Here is a 22,706-nt window from a genome sequence, read left to right on the forward strand (position 1 = left end):
TTGGGCGTTTGGGGCGGTTGGGTTTAGGAGGTGGGTATGCTTGGATGTTGGGGTATTGTGGGTGCTCGAATGGATTGTGATCTTGTACTTCGGTTTGTGTTTGTGGAGAGGGAAGATTGTCGAAGGTTGTGGGTGTACTTGCGAGTATCTGGGTTGAGTGGGTGTTTGAAATATTGCTTTGATATCCAATCTGCGTTGACTTACACGCAGTGTTAAATTGACCAAGGGGAATAGGAAGACCTGAATGCTGAATGGCAAGCTGTTCAATCTGAATCTTGGTCGCTGTGCTATTCGTTCTCGGGAATATTCCAGATTTGAGGGCAGGGATCTAGAAATATTTCTCGGGATAATCTCTTCATGACAGGGTACTCAAGACTTAGAGTCAAAACCTCCATTTGTCTACCCCTACCTATATAGAAGATTAGAAGGAATCTGGGCACCAATGCCAGGCAGACGTTCGTGTGTGGAATTGCCTGCCAAATTCCCCGAAAATGCTTGATAGTCAGATTCTTGTCCTCTACGGGCTTCTTCACAAAAAGAATATCAATAATGCCGTCACTGTTTTGTACTGCCACGTATATGAGAATGTGGCAGTCAAATTCCCAGGCAACAAAACACAAGCGTGTGCTGGGGATGTGCCCGTCCCCGAAATAGGTATACCATCATGTGCCTGGTCGAGCTCTGAGGATCCACAGGCAACAAGATCATTAGTACCTTTGCAATGGTAGAGAATAAGCATGACCTTCAAATTGTCACCACAGGCCAACAAAAGCGGGCCACCTCGAAGTCCTTTGTGTCTCGAGTCCAGCCGTGTTAACCTTCTCCACTCCTGACCAGCCTCGCGGACCACTTCGCATAAGACACAAACTCTAACTTATCAAAAGGTGCTTGACATGCTTCCAACGTTGACCGGAAAGTGCGAAAGTGCGAAAGTGCGAAAGTGCGAAAGCAAGAGGTGATTTTGTAAAGACCCCCGTGGCGACCGAAGTTCGGAGAGTAACAATCACAATCACAACAAGGAAGTTGCTAGCAGAAGAGAGGAAACTGCCATTGATGTCTCAAGTGGATAATCAGCTCACTGGATCGCCCTTGGCCAACTCCCTCTCTCCTTGCCCACCTCTCGGACTTTACATTCTTTTGCAGGCACTATATCCCATTCACAATGGATCCGGGTTCTTCGCTGGATTACAACACCTGCCATGGTATCCCCAAGCCCCGACATCCTCTATGCTAATATTGACTCTTACTTCACCGTCCGCGAGCACTTTCCGCCTCAGCCCCGACAGACCTTCGACCTCCGTTTGTCTGGACCCGAGCAGGAGCGACGAATAACAACGGACATTCTGACTCGGTGCATTGAGAACAGTCCGGATTCTGGTGAGATGGGCACGCAGAAACTCACTCTCCGGACCCTCAGGGTGCTACAGGTCCGCGATGGGTCGACTTCGCAGGTGGTGCTGGTTAAAATCATTAAGGGTGACCTCGCCAACATGCTGGTAGTCGCCAAGTTCTATGATCCGCTGTACTACAACCACCGGAAATCTGAAGTCGATCCGTTCCGCTGCGTCGAGGAGGAATATACCCGGGAGACGGCGGTTTACCAACACCTGCATCAGCATGGTCTGAGTGACTATATTCTCCAATTCTGCGGATCCTATTCGCTTGACATGCCAGTTCCCAATAGAGGCATTCGTCAGGTGCGTCTGATCCTCGTGGAGTTCATGTCGGGGTTCTCCATGGACCGTCTTCGTCTCGACCGACTCGCCGTGGAGACCCGGCAACACATCATGAAGCAGATCGTCAGAGCCGAGTCCAGATTCTACGCCGTCGGCCTGCGGCACAAGGGCCTTTGCAGGCGTATCATCATGGTCGAGGGAGTCAGGAACCACGACCCTACCTGTCGACCGTACATCACTATAACTGACTTTGGGCAAGCGTATATCGGTTGCGCCACTCGCAAATCTCGCTGGTCGCATGAGGACCGCCTCCTCCCCATTTACATCACTCCTATTATCCGCTGGTCTTGCGGCTGCGTGTCAAAGAAGAACGATTTCGTAAAGTGGTGTGATTGGGACTGGAAGGACTGGCTGTGCAAGACATTCGCCAAGGACGATCAGCAACCATACCACTCCACAGATGGCCAAATGGGCCCCCGACGATGTTCGTGGGGATAAATGCTTCGGCGACATATTTGGTGCTCAGTATCAGTGGTGAGCTTACTTGCCTGCCTGCCCTATTTTTGAGCCAAATAGCGTCGATGCTGGATGGTGCTACTTATCCTATTGTTATTTGGAAACGCCTTTGATGTCGGAGATAGACCTACCTTCAACCTTCACCTTGTCCGCTCCTTTCACTATCTACACTGTAGTAGTGCATAGCTTTCATTGGTCCCCTACCGCCCATTTCATTTTGTTTTTCTGCCTTGCGACCTTCTTGGAAAAATGCTGACAAGCACTTGGACTCCATCCATAGCTCATATAGACACTAGCTAATTTCAAACCACGTTTATCCTCGCGCCTTCCTCGGACAGTTTGAAACTTCCTAGAAGTGTCAATGTATCTGCACTTCCAATCACACACCATGAAATGAGAAGACGGGGGCTCTGAGTACAGCGAGACCTGATCAATCCCGAAACACGACCGACGACCGCCAACTCTTCCCGCGGAGCTCGCTGGGGACGGAAGAAACTCATCCCAACCTGCACCCTTCTCGAACAGCTTTGTTTTGGGGCTACGAACGAGACCAATTTGATGAACCAAAAAAAAGGCAGGGATGGCCTCTGAGGAGAATAGTCACAAAGCAAAAAGAGATGGTCCCAGAGGGGCTCGAACCCTCGACTTTAACGTTATTAGCGTTACGCTCTAACCAACTGAGCTATGGGACCCAGTTGATATTTTTAGCTAATACCTAAAACTTATAAAGCAACGGCTAATAGTGAGCTGTGAGGTTGAACTCGTTCAGTCCTCAACCGCTCATACCCGTCGTCGCCCGCCAGGATTGTTCCAGCGGGGCTGAGACCAGTTCTTCTCGGACAGCGGCATTGCGGTGAACCCCAACATTCGAGATAGCAAATCAATCCCCTCTCCGCGGCCATCCGCTGGCCAGATTGGCCCACACACGTGGAGGGGTAAATGCAATGCAGCATTTCGAAGACCTTTCCTAGGTTGTCTGGCTCCTTTGGAAAGATGACGAGCAAAGGTCCGATGCAAGGGTCCAGTCCGCATGTTTGGCTTCCGGACTTCCGACCCTCGCGTGCTGGGGCCGAACGGACCAATGTGCATGCTACACCTTCGAGGATCAGGCTGACCGCAGCGTGACCAGCTGCCGCAGACAGAGGGGCCGGGAGTGGGCTTTCGAGCACCACCCCCGCATTGCAGGGATACCAGAATCCGATGCTTAAGTGCTCCGGCGGATATTCTATTGGGCTACGCGGGTCAGAACGAGTGGACGCCAGCAAGGCTGACTGACGCAATCGAGTCGAGTTCTAGGTCTAGCCACGAGCTTGGTTGGGGTGGGAAGAGCAGAAAAGAAAAGAAGAGGAGGAGAGGGGCCAAGATAAGTGCTTACGCCTCGTTCTTTCTTACCCTGAAGGATGCAGAACCCCTCGGTGCACCTTATATACTTTGCAGCACCGAGCATGGAACTGGTACCTGTTTCAGACCAGTCGCGCCGCTTTTACGAGCGGGGTTGATGCCTGCCCCTATCATTTGGGTATCCTGACTCCCTGAGGGATCTGATCCTGGATTGATGCTGTCATTGGATGAGAGTCTGGAAAACGCTTTGGGCTCTGGCTCTGGTTGGAGATCCGAAGCGAGGATCATCGTGGGCGCGGTGGGCGGGATGACCCTGCTTACCTGCGGTAGGGGGTCAATTCCGTCGTCATCCGATCAGGCTGTCCGGCCATCAGTCGGAGTATGCGTGCGCCATTATCCATGATTCCTAAGTTACCGATCATCGACCATCTTGGTCAGAAAGGTGGATCATACGTACCCGGCTTAACCTTATTGCCTGTTCATCTGTGGGTAATTGGGATGAATGGTCATTCAGCCTCATCATTGTTATCCTCATCGAAATCAATCATCACGGTCATTGTTCCTGCCTGAGGCAACCAAACACGACGACCACGAGCGTGACGAGCCTCATTCCTGTTGAGCCGCGTGCTTCCTTCCTTTGTCCTTCTTTGACAGTTTCCATCCATCCCACTTGGTTCCACTACTACGGAGTACACTTCAACGGTTCAACCTGAAATGAGCGAGGAGTCACCCTTTCCCCACTGACGGAGTGGAGATTGAGGCTCAACTGGGCCGTCCGACAGTCCGGAACCTCTCGTCTAGAGTTTCCTTTCGGCTGTTGAATCCTGATCCAATTGCCCTCCCTTGCGTAATCCCGTCGATAGTGGCTCGGGGTTACTGGCTTGGCTTGCTGCTGCCAGGCTCCCAAGATTTCGGTTCAATGATTACTAGACTATTGCACACGTAGCTAGCTAGCTACCTACCTACTCCGTACCTAGTCCCGAGTCGCTAGTTCGTTGAGCCTCTTCCACTTGAGTCCCTGAACGACTGCAACAGGTCTCACGAGGGCAAGAGAGCGAATGGGAAGAGACGCTACTATTATTAGCGCCGATCGTTGAGGGCAGAGCAAGAGGTCGTACTGCTGACGGCACTGAAACGCAGACGCAGCCTTGTCTAGGGTTGTCCCCCTGACAATCACCCTAAGATACCGTGGATGAGTTAACCCGATATTGGAGGGATGTCATAACACAGCAAGACACAGAGATCATGCCTGATCTGACCGCCCTTCTAATTAGGGATGCTTTGAGTGGGACGGTCGATCTTCGTTGTCGCAATTGTGTTCGAGTCGGTCGTACTTGTGGAGCTTTGCGACTATTACTGTCGTTGTTGGTATTGTTGCTGCTGCTTGCTGCGACTGCGACTACGTCCTGGTCCTGGTGGTCCTGGTCCTTGTTGATTACTGCTGTCACTCGGACCCTCGGACCCTCGGTGACTTTTTAGTCTTCCTTTTTTGTTCCCTCGGGCGGGTCTCTTGCTAGAACTTGTAAGAGAGAGAAAGCAGAGAGAGGAAGTAATCAATTATTATTATTCCCACTCACTACTACACGCACTAGCTCACCTACCTTACTTTTCGCCCCCCCTCTCTTACTGATCTGAGCTGCTGCCCCGGTTCATTTTTCACCCTCCCAGGAATGAGACGGAAAACCAGCCACAGAGCCGCATCAGGACCCAAAAAGTACAAGTTCTCACCATGACGGCTGATCTCCCTCTTGACTCGGCCCAGGCGTTTCCTTTGCATGATCGTTGATTGTCATGGCCTGGGTGGATATTCTTCAGCTGGATTAATTTTTTTTTTCTTTATTTCTTTTTGTCTCGCTCTCGATTGCTTTCTTGCCACTGCTCAGATCTTCAGCTGAGACATGCGATTGGCTCGGAATTGAACTTTTCAGCGAAATTCGACCGATCCTGTCTTGAATGAAGCTCGCCACAGTCCACTTGCACTGAAAAACACTGCATACTTCAAGGCTTGAGGCTTGGTTGATTGCCTGCGCGGCACTGCAGCGCATTGCAAACATATTACCCGTTGTGGTTTGGCTGAATTGGGCATCGGGTGCCCCCTCGACGTCTGCCTTCCTAACTGGGTTACCAGATCACCACTCCATACTTTATCTCCATCTGACCGCCTTGATTTGTTTCTTCCATCCTTGTAGTCAACAATTCTTCCTCTCGTGATCATCATCGCTTGATTCTTTTTCCAAGGACCAGTGTCTGCGACACTCGATTGTCTCTTTCCTGATGGTGGTATCGGTCTAGACCTACAGTTTTCCTACCGTCTTGCGTTCCCCTTCCCTCCGCCGCACATGGTTGATAGTCCGAAATGGACACCGCCCATAGACCCTCCAAGAATCTGGACTGTATTCCCTACGATGTGTTCTATCAGATCGCGTCCAGACTGGGGTCCCAAGACCTGGTCCAGCTGGGCCGCGTCAACGGGGCCCTATACCGTCTCGTCCAGGACGAGAACATTGCCCGCAAAGCCATCGAGGTACCTCTCTCTGATCTATACGGACAGGGGCATGACTGACTGCCCTAGAATGAATTGCGTCATACCACCGAAGGCCAGGAAGCCATTGCCGCCAGAAAAGGGTACCGCAAAGCTCTGGGCCGGGTGTTCGACATCCGCGAGGCCTTTGCGACTGCGCAGCCATACTCTGCTTCCCTCCTCGCCTATGGCAGCTCATTTCTCTACGGTGGGGGTGCCCTGACCTACATCTACAGAGAGGAGATCCGCGTACTGGACGTTCACGGCGCAAGCTGCACTGAGCAAGTGTTGAACCTTCACCGAGTCGTGTCGCGAATCATCCCGTCCTGTGACCCGAACGAAGAGACGATTCACATCCGGCTCATGCAGTATCACGACTGGAATCTGGCATTCACCGTGGAGCGCGAAGACACGGAGGAGACCTGGTTGATAGCCGTGGACATGCGCCCCAGATTGGAGTGCCACAAGACAGGCCGATTGCGGTTCATCACTCGGTTGCCGGACACCCGACGGCTGTTTGTCCGGCTCAACACTCGGTACATCTACTGGGGAACACACAGCATGCTGAGCGCCGACGGGCATCTGCAATGGGTGGTCGAATGCGCGGATCTCCAGACGGGTCGCAACACCACCCGGGCGCCTCTGATCCTCGACAACTTCTCCGGACACGATATCTCCCAGAACGTATGTTTTGGCGTCTACGATGACCACCTCTATGCGGTGTCGACGATGATCGGCCACGAAGCGGAGGAGATTGACTGGACCTCCTACTATGTGTGGCTGTGCGTGTCGCCCACGGAGGAATCCAAGCAGAGCACGATCAACTTCAAGTGGCGGCGGCAGCACCGCGAGGGCCCCGTGAACGACACCTGGTCGGATCTGTCCCTCCGGGTCGACGAGGCCACGAAGCAGCTGATGATCCTCGAGTGTCGCCGTGAATGGATCAACAGCGGCAGCGAGAACATTCGCACGTACTACATGCAGTCGCTGCCATCGCCGGCTGAGATCGAGCAGAGTAAGCAGGAGCGCTTCGCCGGCTTACTCCGTCGGACCCGCAACGCACCACCCCCGCCCGCCGTGCTCCCCGACGAGCCCCTGACGCGAACCCTGGACTCGACCAACAAACCCCGCTACGAACCGCCCCAAAAGCGCATCCGCCGCCACTACCACCAGGAATACCCCCCGGGAACCGACCTCGCCAAACGACGCGACTTCATCCTGGCTCGCACTAAATACCGTACCTACAATCTCTCGAGTTCGACATTTGTAGATCTTGTTACTGATGCGGCTGGACCCCACCCCGGCAACAGCAGCAACAGCACCACCACCTCGGGTCGCATCCCCACCGACCAACTCCGTCTCCGTCTGACGTCGCGCAAGCGCAAGTCCCCCATTGACTCTGCAGGTGAAGAGGTTGAGCCGGGGCTGCTGTACCCACCGGAGCTGGACGATCAAGACTCGTCCAGCCGCCAACCAATTGACCACAGTGAAGAACGCTTTGAGTCGTTGGGGGTGCACATGTGGCCCCCCGACCACGCTCCGGCGGCGCTGACGCAGCTGCTTTCACCCACGAAGCGCATCGCCTCGTCCGAGGTGCGCGCCGCCGCCGACGAACGCTCGCTGGTGTACTCGGTGGATGCGCCGGACTCTAGCGATGGCGACCAAGCCATTCTGTTCGTCAACTTCGATCCACTGCTACGGCTGCCTGGACTGCAGCGATTGGACATGACGGACGGGCGTGTGCGAGCGATGCAGCGGCCACCGCAGGAGGCAGCTGAACCGACTCATCCCGCAGGCAAGGGGGAGCGCGTCCGCGTCGGCGATGTTGCGCAGATGGAGTCGACTAGGCATACGAGTTTTGGAGCCAAGCGGGCGGCGGCGGCGGGGATGGGGATGGGTAAAGGGGGAAGGGGGTCACCGGTGCCCTCGGTGCGGGAGGAGGGGGCGATGTATCTGCGGCTGGGGAGGGGATTTTGGTTGCGATAGGGTAGGGTGGGCTGGCGGATGGTGTATGGTTTGCTGGGCAAACCGCCGTGCTAGGATAGGGGAGTGGCACTGCCCTACTGTCTGTGTCTACTGTCTAGTGGTGACCGGGGCTGAGCACTGCCTCAACGTGCCGTGTGGCTGTGCAACGCATGACGGATGGATGGCTGCAGCCAGTGACGCTGGCAGCGCAACCAAGTTATAGATGATAAAACCCGTGATAAATTAATTGGTCAATAAGAAGCTGCATATATTTAGAGGTCGTGAGTTTTGTGTCTCGTCTTCCATGGTGTAGCTACTACTTAGTACTAGGTAAGGTATGTAGAAGGGATCTCCTCCGATCGGATAAGCAGTAGTAAGACTACAGTCAGCCTTGGCAGCCCTGACGCGTTAGTCAGATGTAAGCTTACGAGATCCTTACATGTCACGTCCTCCCACCTCACCGGTAGGCAACCCCTCCACAACCGCATTGTCTTTGGGAATGGTAGTGGTAGTGGTAGTGGCCACAACAGGTGATGTCTTCCCTCCGTGGCGTGACGAATGCCAGATTCCGCCTGTAGGATCAAGGATCCGCGAGAATTGCCTATCTGGGTGGTGGTGGTGGGAGTTGGTGTGCTTGTGCACGGCTCTGATTACCGATCTTGGTATGCTGGGCATCCCGCCGCGGGTCTACGTAAGGACGTAAGGCCTGAATGTATGATCTGATCTCTGGTATGGATCCTGATCTCGATTCTTTTTGGTGTTGTTGTGTAAGTTCTGTTGCGGTTGCGGGTGCGGTAAAGCGTGGTGAGGCTCTTAGGATCTGCTGGATTGGGCTTGTACCGTGCAGTGCGGTGCAGTGCGGTGCAGTGCAGGCAGTATTCATGGTGAGGCTCTAGCACTACACCCTACAACACAAGATCATGTTCTTGTTTTTGAGGTGTACGGTCTGTCGTCTGGTCTGGTCTGTCGTCTATGGTGCCGTATAGCTCCCCCTCCTTTGGACAAGTAGTGATATTCCTCGATACCGTTTGGGCTATACCTCTGAGTCGATATATTCGGCATCATGCCGCGTTGACGCGGGTGTATTGATTCAGATTCATGAGTGGATTCCCGGCTCTGTTCGATGTGTCTTGGGTTGGGCCTCTTGGGTTGATGTAGAGTTTCACGGGATGAGGGTTCGTCGGGGTTTTTTTATCTGGTTAGTTGTTGTGGTTGGGCATGAGCGTGAGGGTAGTAGTAGTAGTAGTAGTAGTAGTAGTAGTAGAGTAGTAGTAGTAGTAGTAGTAGTAGTAGTAGTAGTAGTAGTAGTAGTAGGGGGGGTTACGTATCCTTTGCCATGTCGCTCTCAGTTCACGTTCACGTTTATTCTCGGAATGGATTTAATATCCTTCGGATTGGGGTTATGCGGGATACAGTGCCAGTGCCGTGTAAATGCAGAGGCTAACTAACCCGCCCCCCCCGACTGACCGCGAGCAGCTGGGCTTACGGTACAGCTTACCTACAGTAGTAAGCTACAGCGTACAGCTTGCCCAAAACGGCGAGTGGATCCCCTCCCCTCTGGTCCATACGGTACCCTCCCTACCCTGTAGGTACAGTACCCTACCCATCCCGACCCGAATCCAAGCCCACGCCCGTCCGTATATACGGGGGTCGTTGTGTGTAATCTACATCTGACGTAGTAGGGCTCTAGCTCCCGCTCGTCGACGAGTCTAGCTTGTTTGGCTGGGGCTGCTGGGGCAGCTGGGTAGCTGATAGGTTGCGTCGGGTATGGCAGGTTAGGGAGTGGAGTGCGTGCAGTGGAGCGGGTGTCTGTGCTTCTTCGTATCTTGTTTTCTGACTGGCTTGATCTGACTTGAACTGACCTGATCTGACCTGGGTAAGGGATGCTCGGGTGAGGGTTGGGGATGTGGTCTTGGTCATGGGTTTGCGGATCTCGGATTAAGTTTCTGGTTCTTGGTTCTGGGTTCTCGGTTCTGAGACAGTGGGGGTACGAATACGGGCCTCATGTCTTGGGCTGTGGGAATTGGAAGTTATGATGGGGCTTTGGTGGTGCTCGGTGTTGAGGTTTGAGGGTTGAGGGAGGGGAGGGGAGGGTTCTTGTGATGGGGGGGGGGGGGGATGGCGTGAGTCATGGCTCATTCAGGTTCTGGGGTGTAGCTTGTCGGTTGCAGTGGGGATGGAGTGAGACTCTATTCTAATCATTTCTAATCAACCTGACCCTTCTAATCAGTTCGGGGTGGGTGAGGCTCTTCCGAGGTGGTCAGGTTAGCTAATTGCCTGAATGGGGTAGGTGGTGCGAGCTCACGCGCTATGACCGGGGGGGCGGGGGGATATACTTGAATGGTAGAATGAGTTATAGGTGGATGCTGAGGGGATGGGGTGAGACAGAAGCTTTTACCTACTAAGAATGTGTAACCACAAATCCATGCGCACAAGCAACAAGATTCACAACTTCCACTCCCGCTCCTCTTCATGATCCCTTTGGCCTTGAGCAGCAGCAGCACCACTATCAGAACTATACCCACAATCCACTGCACCCCCCTCCGCATTCAACCGCCGCACCTCCGCCAAAACCCCCGGATACGTCCAATTGAACCTTCGAAACCGATGCACCTCCTGCGCGGACTTGCGCCCGCGCGCCTGCACATTGTTCACCTGGATGCGCGACGCGCGCGGCCGCCGCACCCGATCCAGGTCGCGCAGCAGCGCCGGCACAGCCTCGGCCGTGACATGCTCGCCCAGGAACAGACGGAACGCCTCCGCGTCCTCGATCGCCTGGGTGCCGCCCTGGCCCTGGTGCGGGGTCATCGCGTGGGCGGCGTCGCCGATCAGCACCGTGCGGCCGGCGATATAGCTGGGGAGCGGCGGGGTGTGGTGGAGGCGCCAGACGCGGAGGCCGGGGGTGGGAGCTGCGCTGTTGCATGTTAAACCCCAAGTTCCATCTTGATGAGAGTGTAGTCAATTACGGCAAGCTTATTTCGGAGGAACACTCACCGTAGATAATCCCCCACCCAGTCGGGGAAGTCGCGGAAATGCTCGACCAGCTCCGCCTTGTCGGCCTCCGCCGACCAGTTGCCCCCCTCCGGGTACCCCTCCGGGGCAATCTTCGCGGCCGTGGAACGCCACAGCATCGCGTCCGGCACGATGACGGCGAAGTTCAGGACCTCGAAGTCGCGGCACGGGTAGATCACGACGCGGCGCTCGGTGGCGTCGAAGGCGAAGACGGTGGTGATGCAGCCCGGCTGCGTGCGGTCGAGGGTTGCCGGTAGATAGCCCAGGGCGTCGTGGGCCTGGGCGCGCGTGAGGGTGAACCGGAAGATGGAGGAGCCGGCGGGGATGGGGTGGATGTTGGGGACGGCGGGGAGGACGAGCGGGCGGAGGGTGGATTTGATGCCGTCGGCTGCTGTTGGTTTTCCAGGTTAGTTGTCAGGATGGTAGGACTGGCTGGTGGCTACGAGCAGGGAAACTGGAACTACAAACCCACAACCAAATCCGCCCTCACCACCTCCCCGGTACTCAACACCACCTCCCCATTCTCCACCTTTATATCCCTTTGTCCACTACCACTACTACCACTACTACCACTACCACCACCACAGCTAACAACCCCGACCCCCCACCGCACCCTCGCCGGACAGCCCATCACCCCCACCTCCTCCTCCGGCGCCGTCGCCAACCGCAGCAGCTCGTCCCGCAGATCCGCCCGGTGGAAGAACAGCCAGTCCGCGCCGAACTCCCGGCGGTAGTCCACCGTCGTGTCGGCCGTCACCGCCCCGGCTTTGTTGTAGGCGATGGTGCGCGCCCCGGGGATGGCCCGCGCCCGCCGCCGGTCCAGCCCCACACTCTCCAGGATCGCGATCCCGTTGGGCCCGATGTTGATGGCCGCCCCCGTTTCGTTGGCCGACGCGGTGCGCTCGTAGATGGTTACCTGGTGTTGTTCGCGGAGGATGCGGGCCGCCAGGAGGCCCGCGATGCCGCTGCCGATGATGGCGATGTTGAGGGGGGGCATTTTGACACTTTGGTTGGAGATTGGGATGGGGTAGGTTGAGGGTTGAGAGTTGAGAGTTGAGAGGGGTTTGAGGTGTGGTGGTGGTGGTGGTGGTACCCTCCCCCCCTTGCGTGAGGCTGAGGTTGGTTCTGCAAGGTGTGAGGGCTTGGGGTTGTTGGTTGTTGATGTCATGCTGGTGATGCCATATGATAATCTTTACCTTGCGAGGGAGGATTGGTTGTGGTTAGGTTGTGGGGATGCTGAATGCTGGGAGGATGGCATTATAAGATCATAATAAGATGAAGGATTGGACGACATGGACAGTGAGGGGCGACTATCACCACTAGCCTGTCAGTGTGATTATAATGATCATTCCTACACATCGACAACAGACTGGACTTGGTGAGTTTATGCTGTACTTGGCCCCATTAAGTTCATCCCTAGCAAGGAGATGCCGATGATGTACAAGTCTGCCAGTTCAGTGTCCTAGACGTACTGATCCTATGTTAATTCTATCATCTCCATCTGGGCAAGATGAACACGTGGGTGAAGCATCACAGCAATGTCCAGCGATCAAACTCATGCATTTGGCAAGCGACGTTGACGCATGAGATGTTTCGGTCGCTCACTCATGAAGTTCTTCTGTGTTTGAACCTTTCATCCACCGGTTGACTGGTCGCGACATGTTTCGTGTCGGTGACCAAGTTCAGTATGATTGTTGCTTCGTTGATGTCTTCTGCCTTGGACAAGTTAGACATAGGCGTAAGCATTGAATCAGTGGATCAAAAAGCTTACCAAACCTCAAGTCTAGACAATACCCCTAGAATAACTACGGCCAAATGCTGGCAGGAGAAGCAAAGCCTAAGAGTCAAGAAGTAACTGCTGATCCCCATGCAACCAGTCTGCAATCTTGTCATTCCCCGCGAGGGCTATACCTATCACATCGAGGATAACTCCCTACCCAGTAGTCCCCGATCATCTGATGAATCGAGATAAGATCTCTGACCCAACTACCAATCAGATCCTCTGCACCGCTACTTTCCAAGGCAGAAGGCTGGCCGTGGCAACATTGCGTAACGATGCAGGACCAAACAGAATCCGGATTCTTCCCCGCATGGTCCGAGTCTGGCAGTGGCAGAGGATTTCATTGATCGCCCTACCCGGGGTCAGTCGCTCAAGTCCGAACCGCTGGCCAACCTCTGGCCAAGTCGATTGGTCGGTGCCTAGAAGGGGCTGCAGCGAGTCTTCTGGAAGATTGCCTGTCTGATCCATGGCTGAGTCCGCTGGGCAACGTAATCCTGCGTCCACGGTATGGTCGGATGTTCCGTGCCGGGAGGTCGATAGGTATGGCTGGAGTGGTTAGTGGTAAGGAGTGTGGAAGAAGTGTAAAAGGTATAGTATAGTATAGTATCTTATTTCATTCATACTACTCAAAATCAATCCGTCTGTATAGATGCTGTTGTTCTTCAGTGCTCTGCTCAGTTCTGTCTCAGTTGGCAGGGCAGGCACCTCCCTCCTGGCCGTGTAAAGCTGCTGTAACATCGTGTATTGTAACTCTGCCCTACGCCTCGTGCGGCCCCACCGTCTCTCCCAATGGCAGCCAATGCCGAGTGCTGGTGAGCGGGGAAGAAGCCGCATCAGCCAGCCCTGTGAGTCTGCGACAATCTTGCCTTCTGCTGCCCTTTAAATACTACATCTTTCCCCCTCCACCGTGTCAGCTTCTTCTCCTTACAATCTTCTTTTCCCTCTTGACTGTGTCCGGGCCCGTATACACAAATCTCCACCTCAAGACTAGACAGTCTAGGCTCCATTCACCGGGCATAGCGGTAGACAATCGCCCACATTCCGGCTTAACAGTAGTAGTTCACTCGCGGATATTCTTATCCGCTCGCACACCGACACATCGGCTCGCCCCTCCCTTTTGCCCACAGCCTCCTTTCCCAAGCAATTGATGTACTACCAGAACTCGGGATATTCGCAGGGTTGGTCCGGCGGTTATCCTCCTCCTCCTCATCAGGGAAGCTGGGGTCCGCCGCCTCCACACCACAACCAGTGGGTTTACCTGTTACGAAGATAAAGACACGCACGCAGACTAATCGATCCCGCTCTAGATATCCCCCTAGTCCACAATACTATCCTCCTGCAGGACCCCCTCCCGGCCCTCCGCCAGGACACCAATACTCTCCTCCGCCCGGCCCTCCGCCAGGCCATCAGTATCCTCCGCCGTCCGGCCCGCCTCCGTCTCACCACTACTCCTCCTCCGGTGGTTATCCACCCTACCCCTCCCCGGCTCCATCCCCCTACGGCCACCCTCACACTCCGACCCCGCCACCGCAATCCTCATCCCCAGGCCACACCCGATCCTACCACAGTGAGTCCATCCAAAACCCAGAAGTCATCCCCTCCCCCCAATTCTCCCTCTAATGCCACCCCCCTCCGTCCAGGCCACTCCCAATCATGGGGCTCCCTCCCCCCGCGCCCGCCGCAGGAGGCCCAACAGTTCGGCAAGGGCGCCCCCTCCAACTACCGGTTCCAGTACTCGACCTGCACGGGGCGGCGCAAGGCGCTGCTGATCGGCATCAACTACATCGGCCAGCCGAACGCGCTGCGCGGCTGCATCAACGACGTGACCAACATGTCGACCTTCCTGAACGAGAAGTACGGCTACCGGCGCGAGGACATGGTCATCCTGACCGACGACCAGCAGAACCCGATGAGCGTGCCCACCAAGGCCAACATCCTGCGCGCCATGCAGTGGTTGGTCAAGGATGCGCAGCCCAACGATTCGCTGTTCATTCACTTTTCGGGTGCGTGGCCCCCACTGAATAGCTGTGTGTCTGTGTGCGCGTAGAACTGACTGACTGACTGGATCTGTACCAGGGCACGGAGGTCGTACGCCTGATCTGGATGGTGACGAAGAGGATGGTGAGTCTTGCAGGCAAAAGCAAAACACATAGACCCCACGGCATTAACCTGATGAAACCGGCGTCAAGGCTACGACGATGTAATCTACCCCCTCGACTACCGCACCGCGGGCCACATCGTCGACGACGACATGCACGATATCATGTAAGCGAGGCCCTTCACCCTGCATACAAACACACACACCCCCAGCGAGAAAGAGAGAGAACGACAGCTAACCAAACAAAAAGGGTCCGCCCCCTCCAACCCGGCGTGCGGCTCACGGCGATCTTCGACTCGTGCCACTCCGGCACCGCGCTGGACCTGCCCTACGTCTACTCGACGCAGGGGATCCTCAAGGAGCCCAACCTGGCCAAGGAGGCGGCGATGGACCTGTTCAGCGCCTTCCAGTCGTACGGCAAGGGCGACCTGAGCAGCGTCGCGCAGACGGCCATCGGCTTCTTCAAGAAGGCGGCCAACGGCGACACCGCCCGCCAGCGCACCATGCAGACCAAGACCTCCCCGGCCGACGTGGTCATGTTCTCCGGGTCCAAGGATACGCAGACTTCGTATGTCCCTGCTCCTCAGGAAGGAAGGAAATGGCTTCGCCAGACTATGCCGAATACGCTAATTTTTTTCCGACCGATAGGGCCGACACCTTCCAAGACGGCGAGGCGCGCGGCGCGCTGAGCTGGGCCTTCATCAAGTCGCTCCAGCAGCGGCCCAACCAGAGTTACCTGCAGCTGCTGAATTCCATCCGCAACGAGCTGGAGGGCAAGTATACGCAGAAGCCGCAGTTAAGCTGTAGTCATCCGCTTGGTGAGTGGCCCTGCCTGTCCGGGAGTAGGGCAGGTGAGAAAGAGAGAGAGAGAGAGTGTGTAAGTGTTTGCTAATGTTTGGGTGTAGATACCAATTTGCTTTTCGTGATGTGAGACGATGCGATGGATTTGAGGGCCGGGGACGGTGGCATTGGCATTGCATATGGGTTTGGTGTGAGCGATTTCTTCTGTTCTATTCTCAGCACCCCTCGGGGTGGGTATATACACTCTATACAATATACAATATCCAACGATGAGAGCTGTGCTCGTCTATTCACCATCTGACCGTAACGCGTAAAGCTGAAACACCACCACTTCCTACATGCATCCACCCTCCCAAAACATCATAAAGCCACCGCTATGCTCCCATCCACCCTTCGAAAGGCACGAACCACCCTTGCAGAAGGAAACTAAGTATCGACGCCCCCAACCTCAGCGTTCAAAAACCGCACAAACGCATCGGGGATCTCCTCGCTCGTCAGCCCGCCGCCGCGCGCACTGGCATGCGGGCCGGCCACATACGCCCGATTCAGCGTGATCCACTGCCGCCGCCACCGCTGCAGCCGCGGCAGCGCCAGCACGCCGCCGGCGGCGGCCAGCTCCTCGGTGGGCCCGCCGCCGCGGGCGACGTGCGCGGGCACGAACAGCGGCGTCGCCGACGCCGGGATCGGGATCGTGATGCCTTCGTCCCTTCTCCCGGAGGAGGAGGGGGAAGCGGAAGCGGAGGCCGCGAGCGCCTCGTCGGCGGTGGGGTGCGCCTGCGTGAACGCGCGGATGGCCGCGATGATGCTCGAGGTTGTTTTCTCGATGCTGTACAGTGCGGTGGAGGAGGTGGTGGCGGGGAGGGCGGTGGCCTGGTGCGGGCGGATGCGGGGGCGGCCCAGGGGGGTTCTTCCGCCGCCGTTGGCGGTGGTGGTTGTGTAGGTTGAGGGGGCGATGCTGGCGGTTTCGGGATTGGTGAGGTGGGTGTTGGTAAGGGAGGTGGTGGTTAGGTCTAGAAGGGATGTCCGGGGGTGTTGTTGTTGTTGGTCTTCGGGAGATGCGGTGGAGGGGTGCGGGAGGCCCGTCAGGGCGGTCCAGATCTCGGCGATGGGAGGCGAGGCGTCCGACCATGGCACCGTGAAGAGCGGCTTGTCCCATCGGCTGTGGATGCTGGGTTCTTCGTAGCGGAAGATCAGGTTGTTGAGGAGGTCGGTCGGGTAGGGGTCTTCTTTGTCGGTTGTTGGTGCATCGGTGGTGGTGGCCTCCTCCTCCTCGGAGGAGGAGGCAGGTACACCCTCCGCGGCCTTGCGCTGGATCCTCGCCTCGTTGTTCTTCACGCACTGCTCGATCGGCGTGCCCACATGGACCTATGCCCCCGTATCTCAATTAGCATCACTCTCCCCTCTCACCCAGCCTCTTGGAGGGCAAGGACACACACCACACAACTGCTCGTCTTCAGCGCCTTCGCCTCACACCACAACTGATACCGGTACCCCTTGATGTAGTTCATCCCGTCCAGGATCACGAAACTGTCCTTGCCCAGCGCCCGCTTGGCCCGCGCGTACGCCACCCCGCGCGACTCCTTCTCCGTGCGCGCCTGGTCGTAGACCGTGCGCGGGTGCGACGGATCGTGCGTCGGCACCACATGGACCTTGAACCGGGGCTTGGAGTCCGGGAACACCCCGGACGCGTAGAGCTCGTCCTGCGTCGCTTCGAGTTGCCCCGCGAGTTGGTTCGCCCGGTAGGTCAGCCCCGAGCAGGGGTAGCCGGTTAGCACTATGAGCTTTTTTCCCGGGGGAGGTCAGTATTCCGTACGTTTCATCGTAGGTCGGTTGGGCTGAAGAGGGGATATGGGGATTGGACTTACTGGCATGGTGGGCTTGTGCTGGGTTGGATCAATGTTTAGAATTGTCGGATGGTTGGTATGTGTGATGATGCAAGTTGGGGATTTTTTTGCGCGGGGCCGCCGCCGCCGCCGCGGGCGGGCGGTGGGTGGGGTTACATGTGACTTTGCTTTGCGGCACAGAGCTGGACCGGTCTTTTGTCGGTTTCAACTACACTGCGATTGATTGAGATTGTATACTTGTTTACAAAGTGTTTCGAGGCAATGGCAAAATGTATAATGTAGTAGATTGATAAAAGGGGGTATACGCCCGTCTATCCAAGCAAACAATCACTTTTGTATGTACTGTACCATGTACCCCCGCGCAACACCAGCCATGCAACCCAATTCATGTCTCGTCCAGTCCCCGGCCGTCTATTTCAACTCCTCCTCCGTCCACCGGATCTCATATCCAAACACCGTCCTCCGCAGCCGCTCATCCTAAGCCCAAGATTAGCACTGATTCCCCTCCAACAAAGCACGACAAGAAGACTCACTCCCGGATCATTCTCGAACAACACATCGTCCATCACCTTCTCGAAGATCTTGGTGACGTGGAACCCACTCTCCTCGGCCAGCGGGAAGAACTTCTCCGTCTTGGGCAGCAACCACGGCTGGTACGGGGTGAAGATGACGAGGGCGACGGCCTCCGGGCTGCGCTTGAGCGCCGCGCGCATCGTCTGGATCAGGTTCGGGTGCTCGCGGTGGCTGTACACCACGTCGGCCATGATCAGCAGATCAAAGCCCTGGCTCCGGGCGGCTTCCGGGAGATAGGCGAGGAGCGGCGCGACGGAGGCGCCCCATTTGTACCCGTCCACATGCAGCGCGGAGTCGCGGCCGACGAGCGCGGCCGACAGCCCCGCGTTGTGGCGCATGTTCTCGACCAGGTCGACGTCCGGGTAGTCGGTCATCACGGCGGTGCGGGCGCCCAGGATGGCGCTGACGATGCTGGGGACGCCCGCCGCGGCGCCGATCTCCAGCACGTCCTTCCCCTTGACGAGTCGGTCGGCGTGTTCTTCGAGGTAGTGGGAGCTGGTGCGGCCGGCGTTCCAGAGGAGGTTGCCCTATCAGAAAGAGAAAAGGTGAGTTTGGCGAAAGAAGTCGAACAGAATTGGGGGGATATACGTAGAGCGGATGGTTGCCCACCAGGCGGACGCGCACCGTCTGTCCAGACAGCATGTGATGCTCCGCAAAGGTGGGCTCCGGTTCGGGCTCGTAGAACCCCTCCGGATCCTGGAACATGTCCCCGGTGTCGAAATTGTCCTCGTCCACCATGGTTTCGGTCGCTCGCTGGGTCAAGTGGTGGTCCAGGATGCGAGGGGCATTGCGGGCGACCGATTCGGATGCAGGCGCCCTGCGCTGATAATTTCTCGCTATCGCGATAGTGTCGAGTGGAGCTCGTCCGTAGTGGGGGATGTCCTTTCTGGGTTTAGCTTAATCCCCAAAGGTCACATGATACCATGTGACCTGAGCCGAGGTAGCGAGTCCGGACAGCCTTCACGGTGCTTGCAGTGCAGTGGGTTGCGCAGCAAATTCCATGAGGAAACAACCCCGCGTGGAGATGCGGACCGGGTAAAAGTCGGACACGGTATTTCCCTTTTGGGCTCTTTTGGCTCTTTTGGCTCTTTTGGCTCCAACAGTGATTGTTCCAACAAGGCAATCTTGGCGATCTTCAAGGACTTGCTGGAACTGGTTTAGTCCTGCTACTTAAGTTCAGTCTATTCAGGCCTTGGACTCCTTTCAATCAATCATCAATGATCATTGATTGCTCAAGGAGAAGATTGGCCTTGCAGTGGACGAGGTATGTAACAGTACCTTGCGTCAAAAGTACGTATGCCTTCTTTACCCGGGGTGCATGGATAATCTACCAAGTACTGGACTGGACTTCCACCGCATAAAAGCTGGAGAGTTGACTTCGGGATTCTGGGGTTGGGCTTGGGTTTGGGACGGTTTCATCATCATCACCCAGTCGTTGAAGTTCTTTCTTATCGTTGACTTTCTCGTTGGAGATTTGCCGGACGTCATACCGCGGTCCATCCGGTCAACCGCCCCACGTGTTGCTGGGACTGGGGACTTTTTTTTTCTCTCTGGCTCAGTCTATTCTTTCTACTTAACTGCATCACTGCTGCTTCCGCTGCTTCTCATCACGCCATCCCCTCCCTCCTTTTTCAAGGCTGAGAGGCAGCTAAAATCTCGACTGGACTCCACCGGATCAGTCCACGCACTTTGCAGAGATAGGGTGAAAGCAGCCCTGTAGTGTACGGAATACAGTACACAATCCTCTTTGTTACCTGTTAGATAGTCGTCAGCCTTTAGCCGTCTTTCACTTACCTTATCTTCATCTCCATCTCAGCTTATATCAACTGCCATCTTACATCTACACCTGCACTTCACCTACACCTTTACCTACAACCACCATCACCACCACCACCTACATCATCACCTCATCCAGCCCAACCGCTACATCACAAGTATCGATAAGAATAATGGCAACCCTCAACCCCTCCCAAGCCCACCCCCAAAACCTCACCACCACCTCTCCGGCCAGCTCCGTCCCGCAACCCCCCAACCCCCTCAACCTAGCCGCCGCGGCCGCCATGGCCGTCACCAGCACCAGCACCAACACCACCAGCACCAACCCCTCTCAACATCCCACCGAACCGCACGAAACCCACCACCATCACCACCACCAACAACACCACCTAGACCCCTCAAACCACACCGACAACTACCCGCACCAGATCACCGGCTCCGGCGGCCCGACCGCCACCGCCCCGTTCCTGCGCGACTTCAGCCTCGTCGCGGAGGCAGCCAAGCGGGCGCAGATGTCCGTCATGGTGCGCGATCTGGAGGGTGTGACGCTATAGAAATGGCCGTCAGAATGACGTGCATAGATCTGGGTCCTGCAAATACGGCCAGAACTGATTCTTATTCTTTTCCGTTCAAAAACTGGTTAGATTTCGGTGCAAGGATGAAGTGTGAGGCGCGCGAGGTGAAGGGACAAGGATCGGAGCGATCAAGCGACAAACCGGTGGTTACTTTAGAGTCAAGGGCTGGATTTCCTCGACTCGCGGGGGCAAAGCGCCCAGGAGATGCGAATTAGAAAGAGAGGTGGAGATGGGGAAGGTCATCGATGGATGCGATGCGATGCGATATACTTCCAGCGGAATCACGATCCAAGCCCAAGCCCAAGCCCAAGCCCAAGCCTAAGACCCGGACCAGGGTCAGGGCCAAAGGTTCCGCCAATCCACCAGCGCAAACCAAAAACCAAACCCAGTCAAAAACATACCCAACAGAACATCAACACCCACGACCAACCGGACAAATGAGCAGATACATACATATATCCTTCATCCTCAGACCCTCCCTGACAACCACCTCCCGACCCCCCCACCCCTCCACTTTCCAACCCAGCCCCCTGATGCACCATACCTGCACTAGTCAACTAATATCCCTCCCCTCATTTCTTTCTGCCCAACAATCCGACTTACATTGGCTCCTATGTTCCGGAAACATTTCTTCTGTTGTTCAATTCTCAAATAATAATGGCGCATACGTGTGGAATGGTGGATTGCTAGCGGAGCCTGGAAACATCCGGCATGAGTACGAGTACGAGCATGAGTATTTCTTGGGGCGTTGGACTTTTCTGTTCCTTGATGTTCCAGGTCTGGAGGACCTGGCTTTAATGTGGTAGCTGAGCGGTAGCGGTGGGATAGATGATACACGAGAATCCGAGTTGTTTCTTACTCTAACGCATACTCAAGTATGATGCGGTGCGGTAGTGTAGTGGACCTTTGTGGGAGTCTTGTTGACCCCTTCCAAAAAGCATGGGGTATTTAATGGTACGGGTATGGGGAAAGGGCCAGGGAAAGGGTAGCATAGTATACAGAAACCTTCCCGAGTCAACCGTTGCGTCTGCATTACAACGCGGTGGGTCAAGTAGCACCACCACCACCACACCGCTGGACGGGAGTCTGGAGTACAGTCCACATATCGAAATCCAGGTCCTTGAAAAAGCGGAGGGGGAGGGGAGTGTCGCAGGGTAGGTATACTACACCCACGACAGCCAGATCTCACTCCGGTACCCTGGACTACCTTTACCTCTACATCTACCTCCAACCAATACTAAAGACAACCCCCGAAGAGGGTAGGTAGGTAAATTGGCATCCAGTCCAGGCTGGACTGAATTGCGATCCATAGGCGCATGTATGGACAGTACATATGTGTGTTGGTGGGAAGAACAGTACTTCCATGCATCAGGTCAGTCAATATATCAGGCGCGTCTTCAATACAGCCAGACCGGAGCCAGCAGGGCCAGCAGGGCCAGTGGATGGAGGGGGGGGGGGGGGTCGATGCTGTGCTTGGTGTACATGTCCTGTACATGTACATGTGAGGTACACACGTGTACCTAGACAGACTTACAGAGCTGGGTGGGTTTGGGATTTGGATATCCAGTCAGTCCTGCGGGGAGTCGGTGTTCTGGGCCTAGCTGTATATCTTTTTGTTTCGCTTTCGGATGGAGGAAGCGGTAGTGGAGTACTGTACTGTGAATACTAGGTAACCCCTGGCTGTGGTGATCGGGTGGGTTTGACGGTTTCGGTCAGATTGGGTTGATGAATCCTGCCCTCATCAGATAAAAGCCATGCTACCGTACCTAGTAACGATACCTCAATGCTCAACCCAAGCCGATTCATTGTGAAGTATGTGAACGAAGTTCTCGAATCTATCTATCTAACAAGTACAACCCCCCGAAACGGGACCGGGCCGTGCGGATTGAAAGGAGCACAGCGGAAAGGGGGTATGCCATACACACAACGCATCATGCAAAGCTATGTAAGATGTAAGGGTCGGTGGTATGGCCGAATATGATGGTATGTATGTACATGAAAAAAAAAAAACCATATGGTGGATGTTGCCTGTTGCCCACACCACCAAAAAAAAGCGTACTCGTACAACTCGAAGCAAACAAGTGTATAAATAGACATGCATGCGTTGTCTGGTTTTTTTTGGGGCATGTTTGTCCCTGAGGGTTGAGGTGGTGGCAAGCACTCATGTGATAGGTGGTCAAGAAAAGAAACGCAAAAGAAAGCACGGACCGAGAAATGATCAACACCAA

At 55.5% G+C, this 22,706-nt stretch overlaps 9 protein-coding genes and 1 non-coding gene across 10 annotated transcripts; 6 read left to right on the forward strand and 4 right to left on the reverse strand.

The window, feature by feature from the left end:
- Window positions 1-1,247: 1,247 nt before the first annotated feature.
- Window positions 1,248-1,841, forward strand: BO95DRAFT_327971 (uncharacterized protein; the record flags this gene model as incomplete). The annotated part of the gene is made up of 1 exon (XM_025581879.1): window positions 1,248-1,841. A coding segment is annotated over one exon (594 nt), but the record flags the coding sequence as incomplete, so codon positions are not given.
- Window positions 1,842-2,810: 969 nt separating this feature from the next.
- On the reverse strand, window positions 2,811-2,884 carry BO95DRAFT_t289. The gene has a single exon. It is a non-coding gene; the product is annotated as a tRNA-Ile (tRNA).
- Window positions 2,885-5,889: 3,005 nt separating this feature from the next.
- On the forward strand, window positions 5,890-8,040 carry fbx15 (F-box domain protein; the record flags this gene model as incomplete). The annotated part of the gene is made up of 2 exons (XM_025583127.1): window positions 5,890-6,057; window positions 6,106-8,040. The coding sequence occupies 2 exons, from the start codon at window positions 5,890-5,892 to the stop codon at window positions 8,038-8,040; spliced, it is 2,103 nt and encodes a 700-aa protein (XP_025437180.1).
- Window positions 8,041-9,218: 1,178 nt separating this feature from the next.
- BO95DRAFT_436493 (FAD/NAD(P)-binding domain-containing protein) lies at window positions 9,219-12,028 on the reverse strand (the record flags this gene model as incomplete). The annotated part of the gene is made up of 6 exons (XM_025585238.1): window positions 9,219-9,348; window positions 9,518-9,597; window positions 9,623-9,992; window positions 10,469-10,933; window positions 11,014-11,422; window positions 11,500-12,028. 6 exons carry the CDS (start codon window positions 12,026-12,028, stop codon window positions 9,219-9,221), a joined length of 1,983 nt encoding a protein of 660 aa, XP_025437181.1.
- A 1,754-nt stretch (window positions 12,029-13,782) lies between these two features.
- On the forward strand, window positions 13,783-15,934 carry BO95DRAFT_447709 (caspase family protein). The gene is made up of 7 exons (XM_025587692.1): window positions 13,783-14,059; window positions 14,119-14,378; window positions 14,452-14,814; window positions 14,888-14,932; window positions 15,001-15,076; window positions 15,160-15,477; window positions 15,558-15,934. Exons 1-7 carry the CDS (start codon window positions 13,959-13,961, stop codon window positions 15,799-15,801), a joined length of 1,407 nt encoding a protein of 468 aa, XP_025437182.1. The 5' UTR covers window positions 13,783-13,958; the 3' UTR covers window positions 15,802-15,934.
- A 17-nt stretch (window positions 15,935-15,951) lies between these two features.
- Window positions 15,952-17,626, reverse strand: BO95DRAFT_399988 (putative RNA polymerase II Elongator complex associated protein Kti12). Its single transcript, XM_025583834.1, has 3 exons — window positions 17,576-17,626; window positions 17,147-17,491; window positions 15,952-17,075 (listed from the first exon to the last, which is right to left on the reverse strand). The coding sequence occupies exons 1-3, from the start codon at window positions 17,579-17,581 to the stop codon at window positions 16,137-16,139; spliced, it is 1,290 nt and encodes a 429-aa protein (XP_025437183.1). The 5' UTR covers window positions 17,582-17,626; the 3' UTR covers window positions 15,952-16,136.
- A 339-nt stretch (window positions 17,627-17,965) lies between these two features.
- efm7 (putative nicotinamide N-methyltransferase Nnt1) lies at window positions 17,966-18,865 on the reverse strand (the record flags this gene model as incomplete). The annotated part of the gene is made up of 3 exons (XM_025589371.1): window positions 17,966-18,031; window positions 18,088-18,654; window positions 18,716-18,865. 3 exons carry the CDS (start codon window positions 18,863-18,865, stop codon window positions 17,966-17,968), a joined length of 783 nt encoding a protein of 260 aa, XP_025437184.1.
- Window positions 18,866-19,210: 345 nt separating this feature from the next.
- On the forward strand, window positions 19,211-19,962 carry BO95DRAFT_295034 (uncharacterized protein). The gene has a single exon (XM_025581737.1). It carries the CDS (start codon window positions 19,446-19,448, stop codon window positions 19,845-19,847), a length of 402 nt encoding a protein of 133 aa, XP_025437185.1. The 5' UTR covers window positions 19,211-19,445; the 3' UTR covers window positions 19,848-19,962.
- Window positions 19,963-20,187: 225 nt separating this feature from the next.
- Window positions 20,188-20,457, forward strand: BO95DRAFT_375040 (uncharacterized protein; the record flags this gene model as incomplete). Its single annotated transcript, XM_025583126.1, has 1 exon — window positions 20,188-20,457. The coding sequence occupies one exon, from the start codon at window positions 20,188-20,190 to the stop codon at window positions 20,455-20,457; it is 270 nt and encodes an 89-aa protein (XP_025437186.1).
- A 133-nt stretch (window positions 20,458-20,590) lies between these two features.
- Window positions 20,591-21,691, forward strand: BO95DRAFT_295055 (uncharacterized protein). The gene has a single exon (XM_025581738.1). It carries the CDS (start codon window positions 20,724-20,726, stop codon window positions 21,282-21,284), a length of 561 nt encoding a protein of 186 aa, XP_025437187.1. The 5' UTR covers window positions 20,591-20,723; the 3' UTR covers window positions 21,285-21,691.
- Window positions 21,692-22,706: the final 1,015 nt, after the last annotated feature.

The sequence above is a fragment of the Aspergillus brunneoviolaceus genome (assembly GCF_003184695.1).
Source record: "Aspergillus brunneoviolaceus CBS 621.78 unplaced genomic scaffold BO95scaffold_95, whole genome shotgun sequence".
NCBI lineage: Eukaryota > Fungi > Ascomycota > Eurotiomycetes > Eurotiales > Aspergillaceae > Aspergillus > Aspergillus brunneoviolaceus.